Genomic DNA, 21,571 nt, shown 5'->3' with positions numbered 1-21,571 from the left:
ATGTTTTGAAATGTTTTTCCAAGAGGAGATCTACTCATCTATTTGTTCAGAATTTTTTGAGGACCAGGAACATACTCTTATTGAAGTACAATGTGAAGAAAGATTACAATCAAAGGAGAAAGATACCTTGCTCTTTTAGCAGGAGGAAAGACTTCATGTTTTTCATGATCCAATGGAAAATCTGTTGCAGGCAGTAGTGAAGGTGATTATTACAGTGTTCAGTGATGAAGGAGATCATGGTCAATTAGCATTTTGGATGCCCAGTTACAAGTATCTACTGTTGACCAGGAGATCTGATCAGGAGAATCAATCAAGAAGGCATCTGCTTGATTGGTTACATTGGCATTTTGATATAGTTTGATCGTATATTGTCTTGTAAGAAACACGGGTGGTCATGTACTGCCCTCAAGCTTTAAGTTTTAAGTTCAGGTCTTAGTCACTTTGAGTTAGTTTGTTAAAGTCAAGTTTTTCAGTCATTTCAGTTTCAAAATTTAGTCAGATTTTCAGTCAATAAATCAGTTAACAATCTTGTGTCTATTTTTCAAAATAATGGACTCCATGGCCCAATGGATGTAGGCACTGTCTGCTCACCCAAAGATCTGCAATTCTTGGAACCTCCAAAGAGCTGGAGCTACCATCCCCATTGGAGCCAATGTTAGAGTCGGTCTTGTCAGTCCTCTGTCAGAGATCAAAACTCTTTTTGCATTTCATTTTTAGGTGTCCCATTCTACTCGATCACCTACATTCCATTTAGAAGCATGCCATAATCTGACGGAAGGGCTTTTTCATTCATTCCCCTCACGTCTTGTACCTACTGGCTTAGGTCTCTTCATTAATGTTTATTAAAGTCCATGACAGTCAATGTTTGATCTTTTAATGGGCAAAGAGTCATGTCAATCATAGGTCTAGGGTTTCACAAATTGGTGTCCAAATGCCAGCAGGCCAGAGGGAGGTTCTACACATGTTTTTTATTTCCCGAATTTCATCGTCATATTGATGGATTATGACTGTTCTTCAAAACTCTGTTTTGAAGAAAAGTCAACATTTTGTCTTTTGTAACATTTTCAAAAGTTCTTCAGTTATTGAATTCTCCAGGTGAAGCCCTGGTCTTCCTTGGTCAAAACATGTCACCGTCCCTGCAAAAATGCCAAAAAGATTCATCATTTAAAGCCAAAATCACAAAGAAACTTGAAAAACAGAGTTGTATTAAAATGTTAAAAAGTGCCAAAACTAAACATAAGAAAATGGGGTTTTGAGAAGCAAAAATCGAACCCATCACTATATACATGTTTTTCATTGTTTGAAACATCATTAGTACGTCAAGAGATCGTTGGAAAGCTGAGTCAAGCTATGGAAGAGTGAATTTCATATTTGAATACCAAAACTGTGAGCTGGAAGGAGTCGCGGCGCATAGAGTAAGTGGCACGGCGCATAGAGTAAGTGGCACGGCGCACATGGGCCGCATAGCGCACTAGGCGCGACCATCCAATGCAAAATTACACTGGCACGACGCATCCAGGAGGCACGGTGCATTGGGCCTCTTGCGCGGCACACACAGCAAAAGGCCCGAAAACTGTCAAGATTTGTTCCAAATTGCCCATAATGTCTGTGTATTTGCCAGAGGCTCAACTATTTCTGGTTTTTAAAGAGAGAATGGAAATAATATAGCATACATCAGCTATGAAATGCTCTTAGGACACATTTGGAAATGAAGCTTTGGGCCGGATGGACGATGAATACTCGCGTTCTATTTTAGACTATTTGGAATTGCAGCCTGATTTGACTGCTCTAGTCAGAGGTGCTCATACTGTCAGGTGTCCAAATATTGGTATCACAAGCTGGTCTCGGTTGCCTATTCATGATGCAGACTTTGAGTGGGGAAAACCCATATTCATGGGACCTGGAGGTATTGCCTACAAAGGTCTTGCTTTAGTTTTGCCAAGTTCTGTCAATGATGGAAGTTTGCTAGTTGCCTTGGGATTGCAATCAGATCATATGATTCGTTTTGCCAAAATGTTGTATGAAATCTAGATTTGACTTCTGTATAGGATTCAGGAACTAGAAATCAGAGAACCAGATTATTGCAGCAATTGATCTATCTATCTTCTCGCTCCATGTTGGTGAAATGAAAAGTCGCCACATCAAAATGAAAGTGCCCCAAATATTGCAAATGATGCTAATTATAAAAAATCAATTTTTATTCAAACGGAAAAGGGAAGGTGAAAAGTCAAAGTCCAAAAGCCAAAATTAGAACGAAGATATATACAACAACGGGAAGATAGGTTGGATTGCCTATGTTTGTCTTCAGTTATCAGATCTACGCTACAAGTGTTGCCTCCTCGTGGGTCATCAAACAGATTTCACATGTAACGTTGTTCCTGTTCAGAACAGATGGCTGGCTCTTCATCTTCAGTTTGTTAATGATGATAAAACAACTCCCTATTTTCATAGATTTGTTTTTCCCCACCTCTAAGTTTATTTATTGTATTGTAAATCATTTGTAAAGTGTTCTGAGTTCTGGGAGAAGTGTGGAGGAAAAATCTAGCGCTTTCATTGTACAGTTTTGGCAGAGGATTAATGAAAAGATGCAGCTCTGATTTATGAGATTCATGTGGTGTGATTTTAGCATAAGTGTTTTCTTACTGTTTCATATGTGTCTTGTGATGTTTTACATTTCATTCATAATCATTTCCAGCTCAATGCTTTTAAGTAAGAAAGGTAGAATTCAGTTTACTGCTCTGCCTTGGGAAAGCGTTCATGTTCTGTGTGGCTTCTTCTGTCTGAAAAGGATTCATCACATATGCCCTTTTCAGCCTCTCAACTGTCTTTCCACTCCATATTATTAAAATTTGATTGCTAAACTTCCTGCCTATCTTGCCTCATGAAACAATTTGTGTCTTTGATTTAATTTCTCAAGCTCATGCTGTTCTTTGTCCCATACAACCCTGAAAACTTAGTCATTTATTAAACTACCTCTTTCATATCTATTTACTAGCCTAAAATCAGTTTCCCATTTCAAGTCATCTCAAGCCTCATTGAAATACGTTTCGCTGAGATTGACTCGGAAAGAGCCCTCTCCTATCTTCGTAGGGCTAGCTATGAGGTTGAGCATGGTTTGATGTTGAATCTAGAAGCTTGCCTTTTCAGCCTGAGGCAAATCTAGGCTCTAACATGACTGACAGATAAGTACAATGGACAGGATGATCCGCGCGTGCATCTGTTCAGGTGGGTGCAAGCATATGGAAAACGACCTACGCGGATGCGCATGAACTTCGTGACTAAACTATATGGTCAATAAGCATGTGTTGGGGGTGGGGGGGGGGAATGTGCAAATGGATCTTAATGTTGGGGAAACATTATGTAGGATGAAAAATCGCACAGAAGGTTATCCACGTGGAAGCATTCAACAAGGTGTGAAACACGCTGAACAAGGTATGCAATGCGCAACGAAGTGATTGGGACCTATGCGTACCCACAGTATTATGGGCTTATACGATGACATACAGGAAACTGACGGGACAGACACCTTTTAGCCTTTTCTATGGAGTAGAAGCCATAATTCATATGGAGTAAATCGTGCTTAGTCTGTGCATAGAAATGCTCACAGGTATGATGGACCGCGAAGCCCTAGAGGAGAGGCTCGCGTAGTTGTAGGAGCTCAAAGAAGAACGGTTTTCGGCTGTATTCCACCAGCAGGTGCAAAAGCAACACGAAAAGGCCTGGCACGATCAACATAGTAAGTTGTGCACCTTTAAGGTGAATGTGGTGTTGTTATATGATAGTAAGTTTGATAAATTCATAGGGAAGCTCAGAATGCATTGGTTGGGACTATATGTTATTAAGGAGATCACAGATGGTGGCGTGGTGCAGTTAGTAAAGTTAAAATGGAGAACTATTCCCAGGAAAAGTAAGTGGTAGTCATTTGAAGCCATACATAAGTGGACCGACCATCTGAATAGTTGATGGAAGCATAGTCTTAGCGCTCTAGGCAGCTGAAAGGAGGCACGGAACTATAAACTACTTTGCCCAGGAGTTGTGCGATGTCAGGACTACGCACAGTAGCAAAGTATCACAGGGTCTGCGACAGCACGAGGGTTGATGTACTGTCGTGCGAGTCAGTTGGAAAGTGACTATTATAGTCATTATTCACTATGTGATGCTTGGTTTGAGACCAAATGGAGCGAGCGGTAGGCATTTAAGGCGAACTTTATGGGCTAGATTCTTGAAAATCTACTATCAATTGAGCATTAATGGACCGAATGTGGGAGGAATGATCGAATTCAAATTCAAAAGGCGCTATAAATTACAGAGGGTTGTCTAGAAAACAACACTTGGAAATTTGAGAACTGAATTGTTGCACGCACAGACATTCATGAACCCAGATCTGGTTGATCTTCTGAAGGCGAATTCTTTGTTTGAGCAATTGCCTGAGCCGTTAAGAGAATTGTGGAATAGCACTATGGTCGCACCTGAGGAAGCCATGGATACCGAAGTAATGACCGTTGAGCAGGATGTGTAGGCCATGATGAAAGGAGAAGCCCTAGAAAGTGTTGGGATAGTCGTAGAAATCGCTAAATCACCGCATACACCGAGACCCAAGAAAGACAAGCACACTATGATACCAATGCACATATCCCCGAGAAATCCGTTAAGGACTATGCTTACCATCGAAGAAAAGGGGAAGGCGACCAATTTGGAGGCCGATGAGGAGGAAGAATTTGAAGAAATGCTGGTAGAGGAGGAGGAGAATGTAGAAATGGAGGTGTAAACCCAGGGTGCGGACCCTCTGACCAGGCTGCCCGCATATGTTCCTCTGTGGAAGGGTGCCCAAAGATCTAGATGAGAGAAAAAGCTCTCTGGAGACTTCGCTGCTCCCTGATGACATTATTTTTTACGAAGCGCACTTGGGGCGAGTGCCTGTATTAAAATTTGAAGACTGGGATCTCACGGACCACGAGAAGTTCCCACATTTGGCAACTGCGCAACTAATGCACCAAAAGAAAGACGTGCCAACTAGAGTCATAGAGTTGGAGCCGCATAAGTGGCTGAGAGGTGTAGAAAAGGCATGATTATTAAACCTGCTCTGGGTGTTGCATTACTATCGCGCCCCAATGACCATTTTTGTCATCAAGTAGTTGCTCTACCTGGTGCATGATGGGTGCTTGTGGCTGGAGGAGCCCATCCCCATCACGGACCACTTAATTTATAGAATTACCTAGATCCCTTGTAAAGGGGAGGATCCAACGAACATCGCGAAGGGTAAGAGTGATGATTTGGCCATCGCAGAGGCCATGAAGAAGAAGTTCAAGTTGGAGAAGAAGAAGAGAGGGTACACGATTTCCAACATCAATTACTCTGCGGTCAAAGTTGCGATGCAGATATTGGCAGGGAAGGTTATGCGGAAGTGCCGCGCAAATGAAGTGCCCACGCTAGTGGTTGCACTTGCCATGCAATGCATAGATGGGGTCTAGTTTAACTAAATAACTCTGACCCTAGGTCAGGCCCCCTCAAGCCAACACCTAGACATGAATGTGACAATGTGGAGTATAAATAAGCCTAAACATATTCCCCTCCACGTTAGAGGTTCATGTGATGAAGTAGTTATGGGATTGGAAGGAATTTGATAAAGACATGGATAGAGATGAAACAAACGTTCCTGGGAAGATATAGATACTATTGCAAGACCGTAGCTCAAAAGTCGAATTGCTACGAATAAAACAACCGGAAGAGTTATGCTGATTCACATAGGACTGACCGAAGTTATGAAGTAGGAGACCAAGTTTTTATTCGTATATGACCCAACAAAAGCACCATTTGGTTTGGGAAAGGGATGAAGTTGTCACCTTGGTTTATAGGACCTTTTAGGATCAAGGAGAAGATTGGACCAATTGTCTATAATCTAGTACTGCCACACCATTTGCATAAAACTCATGATGTTTTTCATGTATCTATTTTACGACATTATGTTTCTAATGAATCTCACAAACTAGATTGGAGGGATTTGTGGGTCTTAGACATGGGAACCATAATGGTCGAACCATTACGCATATTAAACCATAGGGTTCGACAGATCAGACGTCGCATGGTGGACCAAGTTAAGGTCTAGTGGGACAAGTATAGCCCAGGATCTGGTACCTGGGAGGATGCAGAGACTATATGTTGTGACTACCCCACTTTTTGAGCATCTGTGATGCCCATTTTTGCCTTATATAACTCTAAGGCTCTATTTGTAGTTCCATGTTATTTATTTATGAACGCTATGTAATATTGATGCATTTAGTTGGACAGGTGAAACTACTTATATAAATCATTATATGGATTAGGTATTGATGATTGAAATGTTTGATGTATGACCTAATGTATGACTTACTTGGTTATGATTTATCTAGTGCATGACTTATTAGAGTTATTGTTGTTTCATGTATGGCTTAAGTGGATATTATTTATCTAATGAATGACTTAGTGAAATTATGATTTATTTAATGTAAGATTTATTTCCAGTATGAACTACAAAATTGACACATGGATACTAGACTTAATGATATGATATTTAAGATCACGTATCTATATCTATTTTGTTGTTATATATATGCATGAATGAGAACTAACCTACATATTAGAAAGAACTATATGATAACCAAGATCTACTCTTCCATTAGGGAAGGTCGAGACATCCAATGAGGAATGGTATGATGTACATTGTTCTATTACATTTGGTATCTACTTGATATGCACTCTTATGACATGGGTAAAATGTAAATGACAGGTGGCAAGACTACCTGACTGGATTATTCGATGACAAGTATCCAACCAACGTTGTAGTGTGGTCCATATTAAGGTGTTGACCCTAGTTGTAAGGAGGGGTGGATGCATTTCCCACCATGTAACCTCCAAACCTAAAATCGTGAGAGGGCAGTGATGGACACGCTCCCCTAGATGTGTGATGATGATTGCGAGTTGCCTGCTGGGGAAGTTAGGTCGATATAGTCGACGCTTTCACCATATTAATTTTATCAGTGGTTATATTGGTATAGCCAATGCCATAGTATATAACGACAGAGGATGAATAGGGTGGGAACAGAAGTAGGTTAGGAAGGATAGGAGGATATAGATTAGCTAGAGACTCTTGATGGGAAGTGGTATCATTGCCTGACTTATTAAATTTTACTACTATAACTCTCTCTCTATTTTGTTATGCCTTATTGTCAAACTGCTTTCGAATCCCTTGTATCTTTTTCACTCTAACTTCGGGACGACGTTTCTGAAGGAGGGATGTATGTAATGCCATACTTAATCTTATCATGCAAATTTTATTAGTGTTTAAATTACCTAAAAATATTGACTTAAAATTAGCAAGAAATATTGGCACATTTTGATATAAGTATACGCATTTAGTTATATTGGTTATATTATTTTTAGTCCTCTTGGCTTAGGTAGGCTCACGAAAATAGATTGATATAGCAGTTTAGGTCGCTCACCTCCCCTCACCGGGAGGACCCCTCCTTCCCTGGCTTCTTTCTTTCTCACTGTTTGGGCTCTCGCTTGCTTACGTTGCTCCCCCTCCTTCTACTTATGGAGGTGGCTTATCAGCCTTATTAGAATGACATACCTACATTTGTGAAACTGTAAATTTATTTACTGATATAAATTTTATTATTGTTATTATTCAATTCCCAACTTGTCTTCTCAAATTTAATTTTTGATAGGATATGGTCTCCTTCCATTTATTCCAATTTAAATATCCATATCCCAAGGTGTCATCTCAAAATCTACTTGGGAGAAGATATGGTCTTCTCCAATTAATTTTGAAATTAAATATCCATATCTTATCCCCAAAATGTCTTCTCAAATCTACTTGGGAGAAGATATGGTAAGAAAAGTCAAGGATACTAAATAAAAGGATGAGGGGGTAGTCATGACATTAATGATAGGTAGTTGAGGTGGATGGGAGGAAGAGGCATAAAAGGGGAATGATGATGAGAGGAGATGGGGGTTCCTTGGTCTTGGTTTTGGTTTGGTTTTGTTTTGGAGGATTTTGTTTTGGAGGAGGGACGTGGAGAAAGAGGAGGGAGATAAAACTTGGATCTGGAGAATTTTGGTTAAACTTGGACACACTACATTTGGTTGGACTTGGGCTCGGAGGGCTAGGGAACTTGTGGAGGTTCCCTGGGCTAGGAAATACTTCCTAGTTCATTGGGAGGAAAATCCAGTCGGGTAGTTCAGAGGAGCATCCCAACAGAGTCAGGAGTTCAGGAGCATCTCAACTAAGCTATTGGAATAGGTATTCCTTCGTTTATTGATTACTTATGTAAATGGTTGCAATGAAATTATTACTTAATTAATTTGTGGTAAATAAATTTTAATGGTATATTATCATCAAATAAATGTTTAGATAGAAATAAGTTATTTCCCATCTTATTATGTTTAAAATTAGAGAAATTTAGTTTTTAGTTAGAGGACCCTAGGAGGGAGCCTCACAGTGATTACATCGTGTGTTTTGTTTATCTAACATGGTAATTTTACAGGTTGTCTGAATGTTTTATTAATTGTTTTAAGATGGTTGTACTAACACAATATGTGTTGAGGTAACTGATATGCACTTGAGGGCAAATGGCTGCTAATCGTAGTATGACAAATGAATGCGAGTTGATTGTTGATTGTTGATTGGTTGTTAGTCTTGGTAAAGAATGATTTCAAATTAATAGACATGATGTCTTGATCTTTGGAATGTGTGATTGACATGTGTGAACAGTTGCAAGGAAACATGCTTCGTCTTAACGTGACAAGGTAACAATTGATTTGCCTATATGACTAATAGTTGGGTGATGTGATAACATCTAATAAGACTCAATTGCAGCAATGAAAAAGGTAAAATAAAGGAATTGGGTGAGAATTCCTTTGTCTATGTTTGGAAACTGCAATTCCAAACCAATGAGTGCTTTGCATGAATACATGAAGTCTTCTTAACCTTGATTTTCTCTGACATTACGTGGATATGTGTTAGATTCATGAACATGTATTTGACAAGTGCAAAAACTTATTTTTAGTTTTCACTAGACTTGTCAAGGAATTGGATTCCCTTGAGAGATGATATATGTACATGTTTAGTTACAAGACAATGTGCTTGGAACATCGAGGTAAGGTAATTAATATATTTTTATATTTATTTATGCACTAACAATTGTGTGTTTATGACATTCTGATGCAAGGAATTGCATGGCAAAAGAGACTGCCATGAAATCTTGAAGAAGGCCTGGGTTGATCTTTCCTTTGGAAGCACTAGGAACCCATGGGGTTGAGTCATGGTGTTTGTTACTAGTTTTGTTCTTTTAGTGCTTTATGACTTTTTTTCACTTGATTTGTAGTTTTGTTTATGTCTGGTGCATGGCCATGCCACTTTTTTGTGATGTCGTATTGCAGTTGGTTTTCCATGGTTTTCTTCTTGTTTGTTTCTTGTTATTTCCTTTTATGTTTTGAGGGTCTTGGGAATTGGTTGGGAAAGAGGAAAATTAATGGAGCTCAAGCAGAGTTGAATGAAACCCAACAGATAATGTAAGACCCTGTGCATGTATAAGGGCAATTGGAGGAAAGATTATGACAACCAAATACATTGGTTGGGTCCATTGGGATAAATGGACAGTGACATGATAGTCATGAGAAAGGTAAAGTAAATGGGTTCGAGTCATCAGATGCCTTGGCTATGTTTGGAATTGTTGTTCTCAATGTTGTGCATATGTTGCATGGATAAAGGGATTTCTCTTAACCCTGACCTTATGATATATGGTAATTGTGTTGATAATTATGCTAATGCCTATATATGTATATATGTATGTACATATGCCATTGTATGACAGGGTCATCAGGGATCATGATTGATTTATGATAATGTTTATATGTATATATGTATGTATGTATGTCGTTTTCTGTCAGGGTCGTCAGGGATCATTCTCATGGAAGAATGATTTCCTATGCAAGTAAATGGCATGAAGAGGTTCCTGATTTTATGAGGAATCAAGTGGAAAGAGTAGCATTGACAAATCTATGGGGTTAGTATCATGTGGATATGAATTGATATTATTTGTTTATACTATGCCTATGTTTATTTTATGGCAAGTAAAACTGAAGGATACATCAACTGAATGAAAGCAGTGGGATATGTGGCATGCTCGGACAAACATGGATAGTGGAGAAACACTAGAGGTAAGGTTTCCCAATAGAGACAACATGGTATCTAGATGTGCAGTACTATTGTTGTGTTTATGTTGTACATGTTGTACTTGTAATGTTGTGTACATGCAATGTTATGTATATATGGTGTTGTGTACATCTTGTATATGTGGTTTTGTGCATATATGTTGTTATGTACATGTTGTATATGCATTGTTGTGAACACATGGTGTTGTGTACATGTCGTATCTGCAGTTCTATGTACAAATGGTGTTGTGACATATTGTATATGTTGTGTTGTGTACATGAGGTGCAGTGTACATGTACATACAATGTTGGGTATATATAGTGTTGTGTGCATGTTGTACATGTTATACATGTGGTGTTGCATGTGGGCAGTGTTGTGTACATGTTGTACATGTGGTGTTGTGTGCACATGGTGTTGTGTACATGTGGTCTTGTGTACACATTGTCCACATTTGGCAAGCAAACAATGCGAAGTCTTTCATAGACAAGGAATTGTGAAGGAGTAAGGTGTTAGCCGCAGTAAGGGAAGGCGCAGTTCTGATGCGCCCAACCTTGGGCAGCACTGCACAAAGTTAACGCACAAGGCTTGGTTGGAAGGCGAAGGTGTGGGCAAGGTTTCCCATTGTTCGGAGGAGCGCGGGTAAGCCTCGGGTGAGGGTGTCCACTGGGAAGAGGAAAACGACACGGTTGTGACTTGGATGAGAGTGCCCAACGTTCGGTTGGTGAACATAGGTGACTCGTGGGTGAAGGCGCCGGTTGTTTGGTGAATGAGTGACTCGGGTGAGTCGCCCGTCGTGCACAAAGATACAAGGTTCGGTTGAGGAGTGTGGTTGGCAGCTCGTGTGAGGGCATGCCCGCCCAGCTCAGACAGGGAACTTTGGTTGGCACAAGAAGTTGTGGTCTTTGTAAAATTGGCTAAGTATGAAACTTGGTGTTTCCAAGTATACTTGTAAAGCTTTGTAACATTGAAAGATTGTATAATATATTGTATTCGGGAAAACTCATTGTTCAAGGAGTTGCCCTCCCTTTATACTGTGCAATTGTGTTCTTCATGTATAATTGCTGATGATAATGAATGTGTATGGGTGTTCATTGGTACAAAGGAAACATAATAATTACTTAGTTGAGAAACACAAACTAAGTAGGACAAGTGGTTAGGCGTAGTCCATGAACATAAGTATTGGTAAAAAGAAAGTGATCGTTGGTGCCGCACCTCGCCAGGAGCAGTTGAAAGACTACTGCTAGCCTGGGGGCATGACAGGTGGTATCAGAGCTAGTGCCAGGGAGCTGGTGTTGGTGTTGAAACATTGAAGCTGATACACACCTGCGCTTCATGACAGGTGGTATTAGAGCTGGTCCAAGTTTTGCAGAAAACTTGGTGTACTAAATCAAGGAGCTAATTCTACGAAGACCGAAGACTTGGAAGGAAGTTCAAGTTTTATAGGTGACAAGTGGAATATCAAGGTGATTCTGGTGAATGGTGAAACAGGTTTAGTAGAGGTGAAACAATGTGCTTGGGCCAAGTTGAACGACAAGGCATGGTAGGTTTGGAAGAATGCGAAGGGAAGCTCTTGCTTACCTTATACAGGTTGAAGCGGATGAAGGAAGAGAATCCCTGGATTCGAGATAAACTTGAAGTCTTGGAAAAGAATGTTGAAGAAAAACTTCTTCAACTTGGTTGGACAATGGAGCAAGATGAAGTTGCAGATTGCACTGACAAGGAAAATGAAACCATGATATTTGAGGATGTTGCAGATGTGACTATGATGGAGGATGAACTTGAGGTTGATCAAGTTGGACCAGGATCGTGCAGTTTGCAGACATGGATAGATGAGGATACTCATATGGAGGAACCTCGTGATGATGATGTAAGTACAGTTGATACTTGTGTTTCACTTGAGCATTTGGTAGATGAACTGTCTGCAGGGAAGAGAAAAGTTAGTTTGCTGATGCAGGGGAGCATCTTACCATGGATGTCTATGATGAGACCTTGTATGGAGAAGTAAGGATTGTTGATTGTTGCAAGACTTGTTGGGGTTGTTTTTGACCTTGTGGCAGAAGGTACAAGGGCCCGTGACAAGGGAGGAACATGATGATCATTGTGGAAGATTGGGTCATGCTTTAGCCACATGAATAATTGGCTAAGTGCCCGACATGACTCATGAACAGATTGGAGGAGGGCACACACTTGAGTATGATGATGCTTGGGTGGACTTCTCATGGCCGAGACCAAGAAGGAAGTCTTGGTGGAGCCTTTAGTGGGGGAGCTATGATAGAGAGACTCATGTGATGATGATATGGTTGGGTGATTGAGTTCACTAGACAGAAGATAACAGACTTGGATGAGGATGACCGATTGTTGTGATGGGTCTACCTAGCTGGATTACATGGGAAACTTTGTCATGGACATCAGGTTGGAGACATGGAGCATGGCAGTCTTATGCAAGGACATTATGTAGGAGCACTTGTAGAGGTGTCACGTATGGGCATCCAATGAGGAGTTCCAAGGCAGGGATGTTGTGAAGGTGGATTTGCTGATGTGTCATGGAGATGTTTTGTTTATGAGCCGATGGAGAGGTTGTGCACTCTTGTACAACAGGGCCATGGACTTGGATGGAGTTGTGGGCAGACTATGGAGCTTTCCTACTACATGGAGAGCTGAGGCATCTTGCAAAGACCTTTGGGCCGAGACTTGTATGCTTGCTAGAGTGTTGGTTGGGGATGGCTTATGGAGCTCATGATGACATGAGGTTGTGACTTTTGGAGACTTCATATATGGTGGACTTGGAGGATCTGATGCATTGAGGATCTGAGGTCAGAGACTTCGATGTAGAATGGAGTGCATACTTTCAAGTACATGTATGGGTGTGGCTTGGAAGAGTGACTTGATGTGGAGGATCGATATGAGATACTTTGGAGTGATGGAGTTACGACACTGATGATGCCTTGGTGGCAATGCTTGGGCATGGGTTGAGCCAAGACTTAACCACTTTGACACATGGGAAATGATTGATCTATGATCACAGGCTGGGAGATGAGACAGGTGCATACTTGTTTCTATGGCAGACTTGAGGGATAGCACATTACAGATATGATGGAGGTTGCTTCATGGACCTGGATGTGGAACATCGAGAGTCGGAGTTTGATGAGATGATCTCTTCACTTTGAGGAGATGGATGTTTTACAGATGGATGATGATGTTGGGATATATGCAGTTGATTTCATGCAACACATTAATACCAAACATCATGGACCACATGTTGCAGATGAGATGGAGACTACTTCATGGACCTGAGCATGGCTTACTTGTATGGAGATGGATTCTTGATCGAGTTGAGGATGTGACGGGATGTTCTGAGAAACGATTGATGATGGCATGAGGATGTGCATTCTCATGGTTTGAGCGTGACAGTTGGATTAGCTACCCAACTAGTTCAAACATGGGGGCCGACATGTACAGAGATGTGTTAGCATTTGTTGGAGTATCATGGCAACAGTTCACACGAGGATGACACATGATGAGGTCGACATGATATGTTGCAGGAAGCACGTAGATTGAGATGGAGGGACCAACCTTCCACCATGGGGAATAACATGTGGAGATTGCAACAAGATGGTTGATGGTCATGGATTGAGATGATTTCCGATGTATGACATACCAATGGGGTGTATGCCTTGGTATGGATCTTGGTGACAGATGGTTGCCGGGATGAGATATTGTTGAGGATGACAATGATTTCAAGTGGGGGAGGATGTAAGGACCTATGGTCCTTGACACGACCTCTGGCACAAGGTGCGACTCGTTTGGCAAAGGAGTGAGTTGGAAAACATAAGCGAAGGCAGCTCTACGACCAAATGTGCGAGGAGACAAGTTATAATGCGCATAGAGGATGGAGCGAAGATGGTTTATACGATGAACGAGTGAGGGCGTTCATCCTTGGTGAGTCGACGGTGAAGATTGTTGATTGGGGGTGTTGGCCGATGGGCCGACCGAACAAAATAACAAAGAAGGGCGTCGGTTGGAAACATAACGCAGGTTGGCCGAGAGATGGTTAACCATGCGTTGAAGCGTATATATGAGACACGTTGATGGTTCATTTGGCAAGCGAACAATGTGAAGTCTTTCATAGACAAGGAAGTGCGAAGGAGTAAGGTGTTAGCCGCAGCAAGGGAAGGCACAGTTCTAATGCGCCCAACCTTGGGCAGCACCACACAGAGTTAACGCACAAGGCTTGGTTGGAAGGTGAAGGCGTGGGCAAGGTCGCCCATCGTTCGGAGGAGTGCGGGTAAGCCTCAGGTGAGGGCACCCGCCAGGCAAAGGCAAATGACACAGGTGTGACTTGGACGAGAGCGCCCAACGTTCAGTTGGTGAACACGGGTGACTCGTGGGTGAAGGCGTTGGTTGTTTGGTGAATGAGTGACTCGGGTGAGTCGCCCGTCGTGCACAAAGATACAAGGTTCGGTTGAGGAGTGCGGTTGGCAGCTCATGTGAGGGCGCGCCCGCCTAGCTTGGGCAAGGAACTTTGTTTGGCACATGAAGGCGTGGTCTTTGTAAAATTGGCTAAGTATGAAACTTGGTGTTTCCAAGTATACTTGTAAAGCTTTGTAACATTGAAAGATTGTATAATATATTGTATTCGGGCAGACTCATTGTTCAGGGAGTTGCCCCTCCCTTTATATTGTGCAATTGTGTTCTTCATGTATAATTGTTGATGATAATGAATGTGTATGGGTGTTCATTGGTATAAAGGAAACATAATAATTACTTAGGTGAGAAACACAAACAAAGTAGGACAAGTGGTTAGGCGTAGTCCATGAACATAAGTATTGGTGAAAAAAAAGTGTTCGGTGGTGCCACACCTCGCCAAGAGCGGTTGAAAGACTACCGCCAGCCTGGGGGTGTGATAGCTGGGGTGGTGCGAGGTGGTGCTGTGGTGCCTACCCCGCACCACCTCGGCGGCCCGCTCGCCCCTTAGGGGTGTCTGGTTAATTCCGAGAATCAACCAGCCACCCTCGTGGGGCGGGTGGGCCGCTGGGGTGGCACGGGGTGGGCACCGCAGCACCACCCCGTGCCAACCTGGCCCCTGGGGGTGGCTGGACGATTTCGAGAATCAACCAGCCACCCCCGGGGGGTGGGCAAGCCACTAGGGTGGTGCGGGGTGGGTGCCGTAGCACCACCTTGCGCCACCCCGGTGGACCACCAGCCCCTGGGGGTGGTTGGGTGATTCCGAGAATCAACCAGACACCCTCGGGGGGCGGGCGAGCCGCCGAGGTGGCGCGGGGTGGGTGCCACAGCAGCATCCCCTGCCACCTCGGTGGGCTGCCGGGGTGGCGCGAGGTGGGAGTTGCAGCACCACACCGAGCCACCCCGGCGGCCCACGTGACCCTCGGGGGTGGCTGGGCAATTCCGAGAATCATCCAGCCACCCCCACGGGGCAGGCGGGCCACTAGGGTGGCACGGGTGGGCACCACAGCACCACCCCGTGCCACCCCAATAGCTCGCCCGCCCCCCAGGGGTGGCTGGTTGATTCCGAGAATCAACCAGCCACCCCCGGGGGGCGAGCGAGCCACCAAGGTTTCGCGGGGTGGGCATCGTAGCACCACTGCGCACCACCCTGGAGGCCTGCCAGCCCTCCAGGGCGGCTGGTTGATTCGAGAATCAACCAGCCACCTCGGGGGGCGGGCAGGCCGTCGGGGTGGCGCGGAGTGGGGGCCACAACACCACCCTATGCCACCCTGGTAGCCTGCCCGCCCCTCGGGGGTGGCTAGACAATTCTGAGAATCAACCAGAGATCCCCGAGGGGTGGGCAAGCCATCGGGGTGGCACGTGGTGGGCGCCGCAGCACCAACCCGTGCCACCCTGGTGGCTCGCCCGCCCCCCGTGGGTGGCTGGGCGATTCCGAGAATCAACCAGCCACCCCTGGGGCACAGGGTGGGCGCCATAGCACCACCCCGCGCCACCTCGGTGGCTCGCCCGTCCCCCGGATCAACCAACCACCTCGGGGTGGCGAGCGGGCCGTCGAGGTGGCGCGGGGTGGGTGCTGCACCACCACCCCGTGCCACCACGACGACCCGCCCACCGCTTCGGGGTGGCTGGGCGAAGGGGCGAGCAGGCCGTCGGGGTGGCGCGGGGAAGGCACCGCAGCCCCACTCCGTGCCACCCCAGGAGCCCGCCTGCCCCCCGGGGGTGGCCAGGTGATTCCCGGAATTGCCCACCTACCTATGGGTGTAACGCCCTACGGCTGGCGAGTCGCCCCGGCGCGCCCACCTGCCAAAAAAAGTAGCGAAACGCACGAAGTTAAGAGGTGATAGAGGGCGAGACAACAAAGTGCACGAGTTGGTTTCCTTGTGTTTATACGGGCAAGTTGGGGAACTTGCACCATGGTCTGACCAAGGCGAATATGGAAAACATACGAGTCAAGGTGGGGCGGTCCCGCGCCATGAGCGGGTCGACCTATACTTCAGGCGGAGTTTGACTTATGGACGCGTTGGTTGGAGGTTGAACGGAAGGTCGGCCGGGTGGCACGACCCCTGTTCCACACCATATATACATACGATGGAGACTTGGAAAATGAAAACCATTCGGACATCGCTCATCGTTTGAAGAGGAAGCGCGAAGGTGGAGTAGGCCGCAACAAGAGGCGCAGGTCTATGCGCTTGCTTGCCGGGCAACGCTACATGGTTGGCACGAAGGCTTTCGGGTGACAAGTTGTGGTGTGGGTGGAGGGCACATGAAGGTACCCGCCTACCGTTCGGAGGCAACCGCGGGTGGAGGGCATGTGTGGGCGCCCACCTGCCGAACTTAGTACAGGCTTAATTGTAAGTTGGGTGAGGGGTCATGCTAAGTTCATATTTCTTATCAATCCGGGTTGTTTATGCTTTGAGGCAAGTTCACTATATGTAAATATCATATGTAATCAAACCTTGAAAGATAAGTTATTCAAAAGCTAAAAGTAATACATAATTCTAATTCAATCAGCTTAAAAAGAGGAAGAACATTGAAATGGTTCTTGACTCAAGAAGTCCACCTTCACCTCAATTATCACTTAATGAATCAGAGATTGAAACCAAAAGCTTAAGATGGATAAATTATTAATGAAAGAAGCTCTTAACTTAAGAGACACATAAGGTATTCCATCATAATTCATTCATCTCAATATCAAAATCTCACTAAGAAACTACTTGCATGCAAATAAAATAAACTAGTTTTGATTCATCATTTTAGCAGAAGGGATGCCCAACTTGAACACCTGTTTTTCCAACTCAATAAAGTGATGAATAAGCTATTAACTAATGAAATCAATCACTATGCATAAACCATAAAGCAATCTGAAATAAAGCTTTGAAAAACTAGTGCTACAACAACCAGATTACAAGGAAATAAAACTAGTTAACAAGGAAGTGTACTTAGCTTGGAATGGGGGCCCTCCACCCTTGCCTTGCACACTTGAGAGGTGATATCAGAAGCTTAAATTCAGTCACACATCCATAGAATTGAACAGAAAAATAATAATAACACAAGTCTTCAAATTAACTCCTCAATCCAAAGATGTCACAGCATAAAAGTATATCATAAGTCAATACATAAGCCATCAAAGTTTTGGCTTTAAATAAGAAGTCTCATGAACAAACTGATCTATATTCACTCAAACAAACCCATCTACTCTCATCCACCTATCTAAGTCGAATTCATTACTCCCATCCCAAGAAAGATGACCAATCCTATAGAATCTCAAAACTGCCCTATTTCTATGGGATTTCTGAATGACTAGTCATGGTTGACTAGCACCAAATGGGCCTAATAAAGCTTGTTCTGTTCGAACTAAGCATTGCTGGCTTAGTCCTAGTTCCCAAGCTGTTCATCCATGCATTCCATTCGTGCCCAAGTGTCCTGCAACCATATCAACCATAGAGCTATTACGGGAATTTCTGAATCTGCCAATTTTGCACTAAAAAACCAAATTTTCATAAAAACTTTAGAAATTGAAAAATTAAAATTAAATACCTGAATGGAAATAAAATATACATCAAAATTGGATAAATGAAGGGAAAATGGATGGAAAATAGATGGATAAGTAAGTTTCTTTGAGCAAAAATAAGACCAAAACTAAGGCCCAACATCTCTCCCTTGCTTATCATCAAGCATGTCCCCATGCTTGCTTGCTCCTCTTTGACCTTCTTCTCTCTGTAGTAGATGTTGTACCTGTAGATGCTTCCTGTTGTGCTGCCCTGACCAAACAATCCAGACCTGTGTCATGTCTCTCCCTGAACAAAGCTGCTTTGACCTTTTGTTTTTCATACTTTGCCTGCCACATGTTCTTTTCCTTTAGCCATTTAAATGCTTGCTTAGAAAGTAGATCATTTTTCCTTTTCAGTCTCCCCAATTCTTCATTTAATTTTTCATTTGCCTTAACCAATTTAGCATTATCTTTCTTATTTTCCTTTTTTTCCTCTTTTAATTGTTTCTCCAAGATTTTGCTAATTTCCAATTGGTCAGTTAAGTCCCTGATTCTTCCCAAATTGATTTCTCTCTCAAAATCTTGTGTTGTTTTCATTAGTGATGCTGCTGCTGCATCATCATATGAAGAATCCTTCTCAAATACGTCTTGTGCAATATCATTTTCTTCTTGTTGTCTTGGGGAATATGTTTCTACTTCCTTGTCTAAATCAATGGGACTTTTATTCCTAAATCTTCTAGGAATAGACATAACAGATGTTTCATTTTCTTGCATGGCCATGTTATTCTGTTGTTTGGATCTTGTTATGGGATACAAGGGTGAGTTCATCAATCCTCTGTTTTCCTGCTCTGTTTTATCCTGTACTTCATTAACCTGTTCAATGAATTGATTTTTAGACATGAACTCTCGCCACACTATGCCCTGTGACCTCACCTGATACTCAACTAGGATTTTGATTAATCCTTGGTGGTAAATCTGTCCTACTTTAGGCCTGTGTTCATGTTTGACTATTTCAATCATTCTCAAAAGGCTCCTATATAGGAAATAAGGCAAGTTAATCCTATCCTCCCCTTTAATATGCTGCAGAAGTCTGACATGATACAAGTGGGCAATGCTATATCCTCTATCACAAGTCAAAAACTTCTGGATGACCAAAACCAACTCACCCCATGGTTCATTAAACCATTCCCTGGGTATCCCTTTTGTTCTATCAAATGTCCCTTTCCGGTTCTTCTCAAGAAAGAAAGTCCAAGCTTTCTCCTTGAAGTGCAGGCCTTTGTAATACTTCTCACCTATCATGGGTAGATCTAAAGCTTGGGAAAGATATTCCTGGGTTACAGGAATAATGACATCTCCTACTCGTGTCTGGTCTTGACTGAAATTGTTTATAAAGTCCCTGGTTATTTGTTCAGAGTGGCCATCAAATTTTTGTAAGAAACTTATCATCCCCGCTTGGTAAATTTTTTCTATAGTTTCCTTCCCCCAGCTTTCTATCTGAAATTTTGGCTCTACTCTGACTGACATTGCTTCTGTAAACCAGTGAATGAATTCCTCTGCTGTTACTAATTTCATCTTGACAATAAAAATATAACTATTTGTTTGTTTTCAAAATGAAATTTGGAAAGCAAAGAAGCTTACCTTCCTCCTCTCAATCAACTTAATTCTGACTTTCTTAACCTCTGTTTGACTCTGCTCTCTGCAACAGCACTGTTTTAGTTCCCTGTTCAATGCAAACAAACACCTGTATACCCCTGTCAATATACTGCTCTCTGTTTTTGAAAACAAAATACATATACAAACAATGTCCATGTATGCTCATCGCCTTATTTCGTTGCCAAAATCAAACCATTGTTTTACTGTGTATGTTCAACCAAGAAAACTGAGTGGTTCGCATGCATATGGCTCTCGGCCTCATAAAAAAAATTTCAAAATGCTCTCGGCCTAATCAAAAACATTTGAAAAAAACGCTTTTGACTGATCACAAAATTTTGGAAAATATGCTTGCGGCCTCATCATAAAAAACAATTACAAAAATGCGCTTTGTTATCTCATAAATATTTGCAAGAAGGCTCTCGGCCTCAGCATGAAAGGTTGAGGATTATACACATACTCTCGGCCTCAAAACACAGATGATAAAACAAAAAAAACACAGCGCATTTAGTTCTAAATGGCTCGGCAATCAAACTTCGTTTGGTAACCCAAAAATTCACATGGCATTATTCATTCAACCCTCAGACATTTCAATCCCCTGTTTCGGTGCAAACGAAAGCAACAATGCGCAGCAAGGGTTACAGACGCATGTCATTTCATGCATATGGTATAGCAGTTTGACTGTTTGTTTGAAGTTTAAAACGGCGCGCAACAGAACAAGGTGTGGCAACAAACAAAGCGCAGTGCGCATTCTACAGCACTCACAATTTAATCACCACTCACCGCCATACAACATAACATGCCATAACAGTTAAGTTTCGTGCCTCCTCTGTTCATAGATTTCATTGTTAACACGGTGTGCCATAAAAACTCCTCATAACAATGCCAAATCCTAACGTGTTAACCATGCAATGCATTCTCATTTAAGTGAAGCGTGATTCACTAGCAGTTCATACCAAGATTCACGCAGCGAATCAACGGATTTGAGGCTATGGCTTCGACGTTACCTGTTATCAATGAGCGCTTTGAGGAATATCTGGCGCTCCAAATCCTTGTTCAACTGTGCAATTGACTGGTGGCAAGGGCAGAGCAATCGTAACCATTAATAACAGATAGTTCATAACCTTTACTTCACTGTGTGCCGAGCTTAAACAACTAGTGCATTACTTGATTGAATCCCGAAAATCTGTTACCTCTGAACGTTAAACCTGGGACGATTTCCTTCTTTAAATTCGCTAATACTCACTTCACCCTCCTTTTCACTAGGTTGGAGCTTCAAACACCATTTCTCTGAGCTATTTGGCAATGAGGAATATGGTTTAAACAGCGTAAGAGCTCAGTCAGTTCATGACCGTTTTAGGGCTGTAATGTGCTTCTTATTCATTGGTGTTTACAATGCGTGGTTAACATGGCCGTCCTGTTTGACCAGTCGCCCGACTGTGTCATGAGGATGGCCAAATCATCGTTTCATACGCATGACCCTTGCGCAGTGTAATGTCCAATGACAACGGGTTGCCATGCCACCGTGTTGAGCTCATACCTGTGTGCTGGCCGGTTGTCGTTTGGGGTTAACATTTTATTCATTGCTATTGTTTTACCATCATGTCCACCGTCATGTGCTTGCAATGATATTCAAACATTGCTTGTCTTGCAATGATATATATGCAATTACATTTCAATCACCCCACCGCAATGTTTATATGCACAGTCTTTGCATGCGGCCGTCCACCATATATCATACCATATCATATGCGCTGTTTCAGCCTTCA

At 42.9% G+C, this 21,571-nt stretch overlaps 1 protein-coding gene across 1 annotated transcript; it reads left to right on the top strand.

Annotated features, from left to right (window-relative positions):
- The first annotated feature begins 1,725 nt into the window (after positions 1-1,725).
- On the top strand, positions 1,726-2,031 carry LOC149140335 (hydroxycinnamoyltransferase-like). Its single transcript, XM_089450953.1, has one exon. It carries the CDS (start codon positions 1,726-1,728, stop codon positions 2,029-2,031), a length of 306 nt encoding a protein of 101 aa, XP_089307079.1.
- Positions 2,032-21,571: the final 19,540 nt, after the last annotated feature.

This window comes from Pinus tabuliformis, chromosome X (genome assembly GCF_031772625.1).
Source record: "Pinus tabuliformis cultivar Carrire ecotype Pingquan chromosome X, CPIR1, whole genome shotgun sequence".
Taxonomy (NCBI): Eukaryota; Viridiplantae; Streptophyta; class Pinopsida; order Pinales; family Pinaceae; genus Pinus; species Pinus tabuliformis.
Note: the sequence above shows the minus strand (reverse complement) of the source record. Positions and strands in the feature narration are given on the sequence as shown.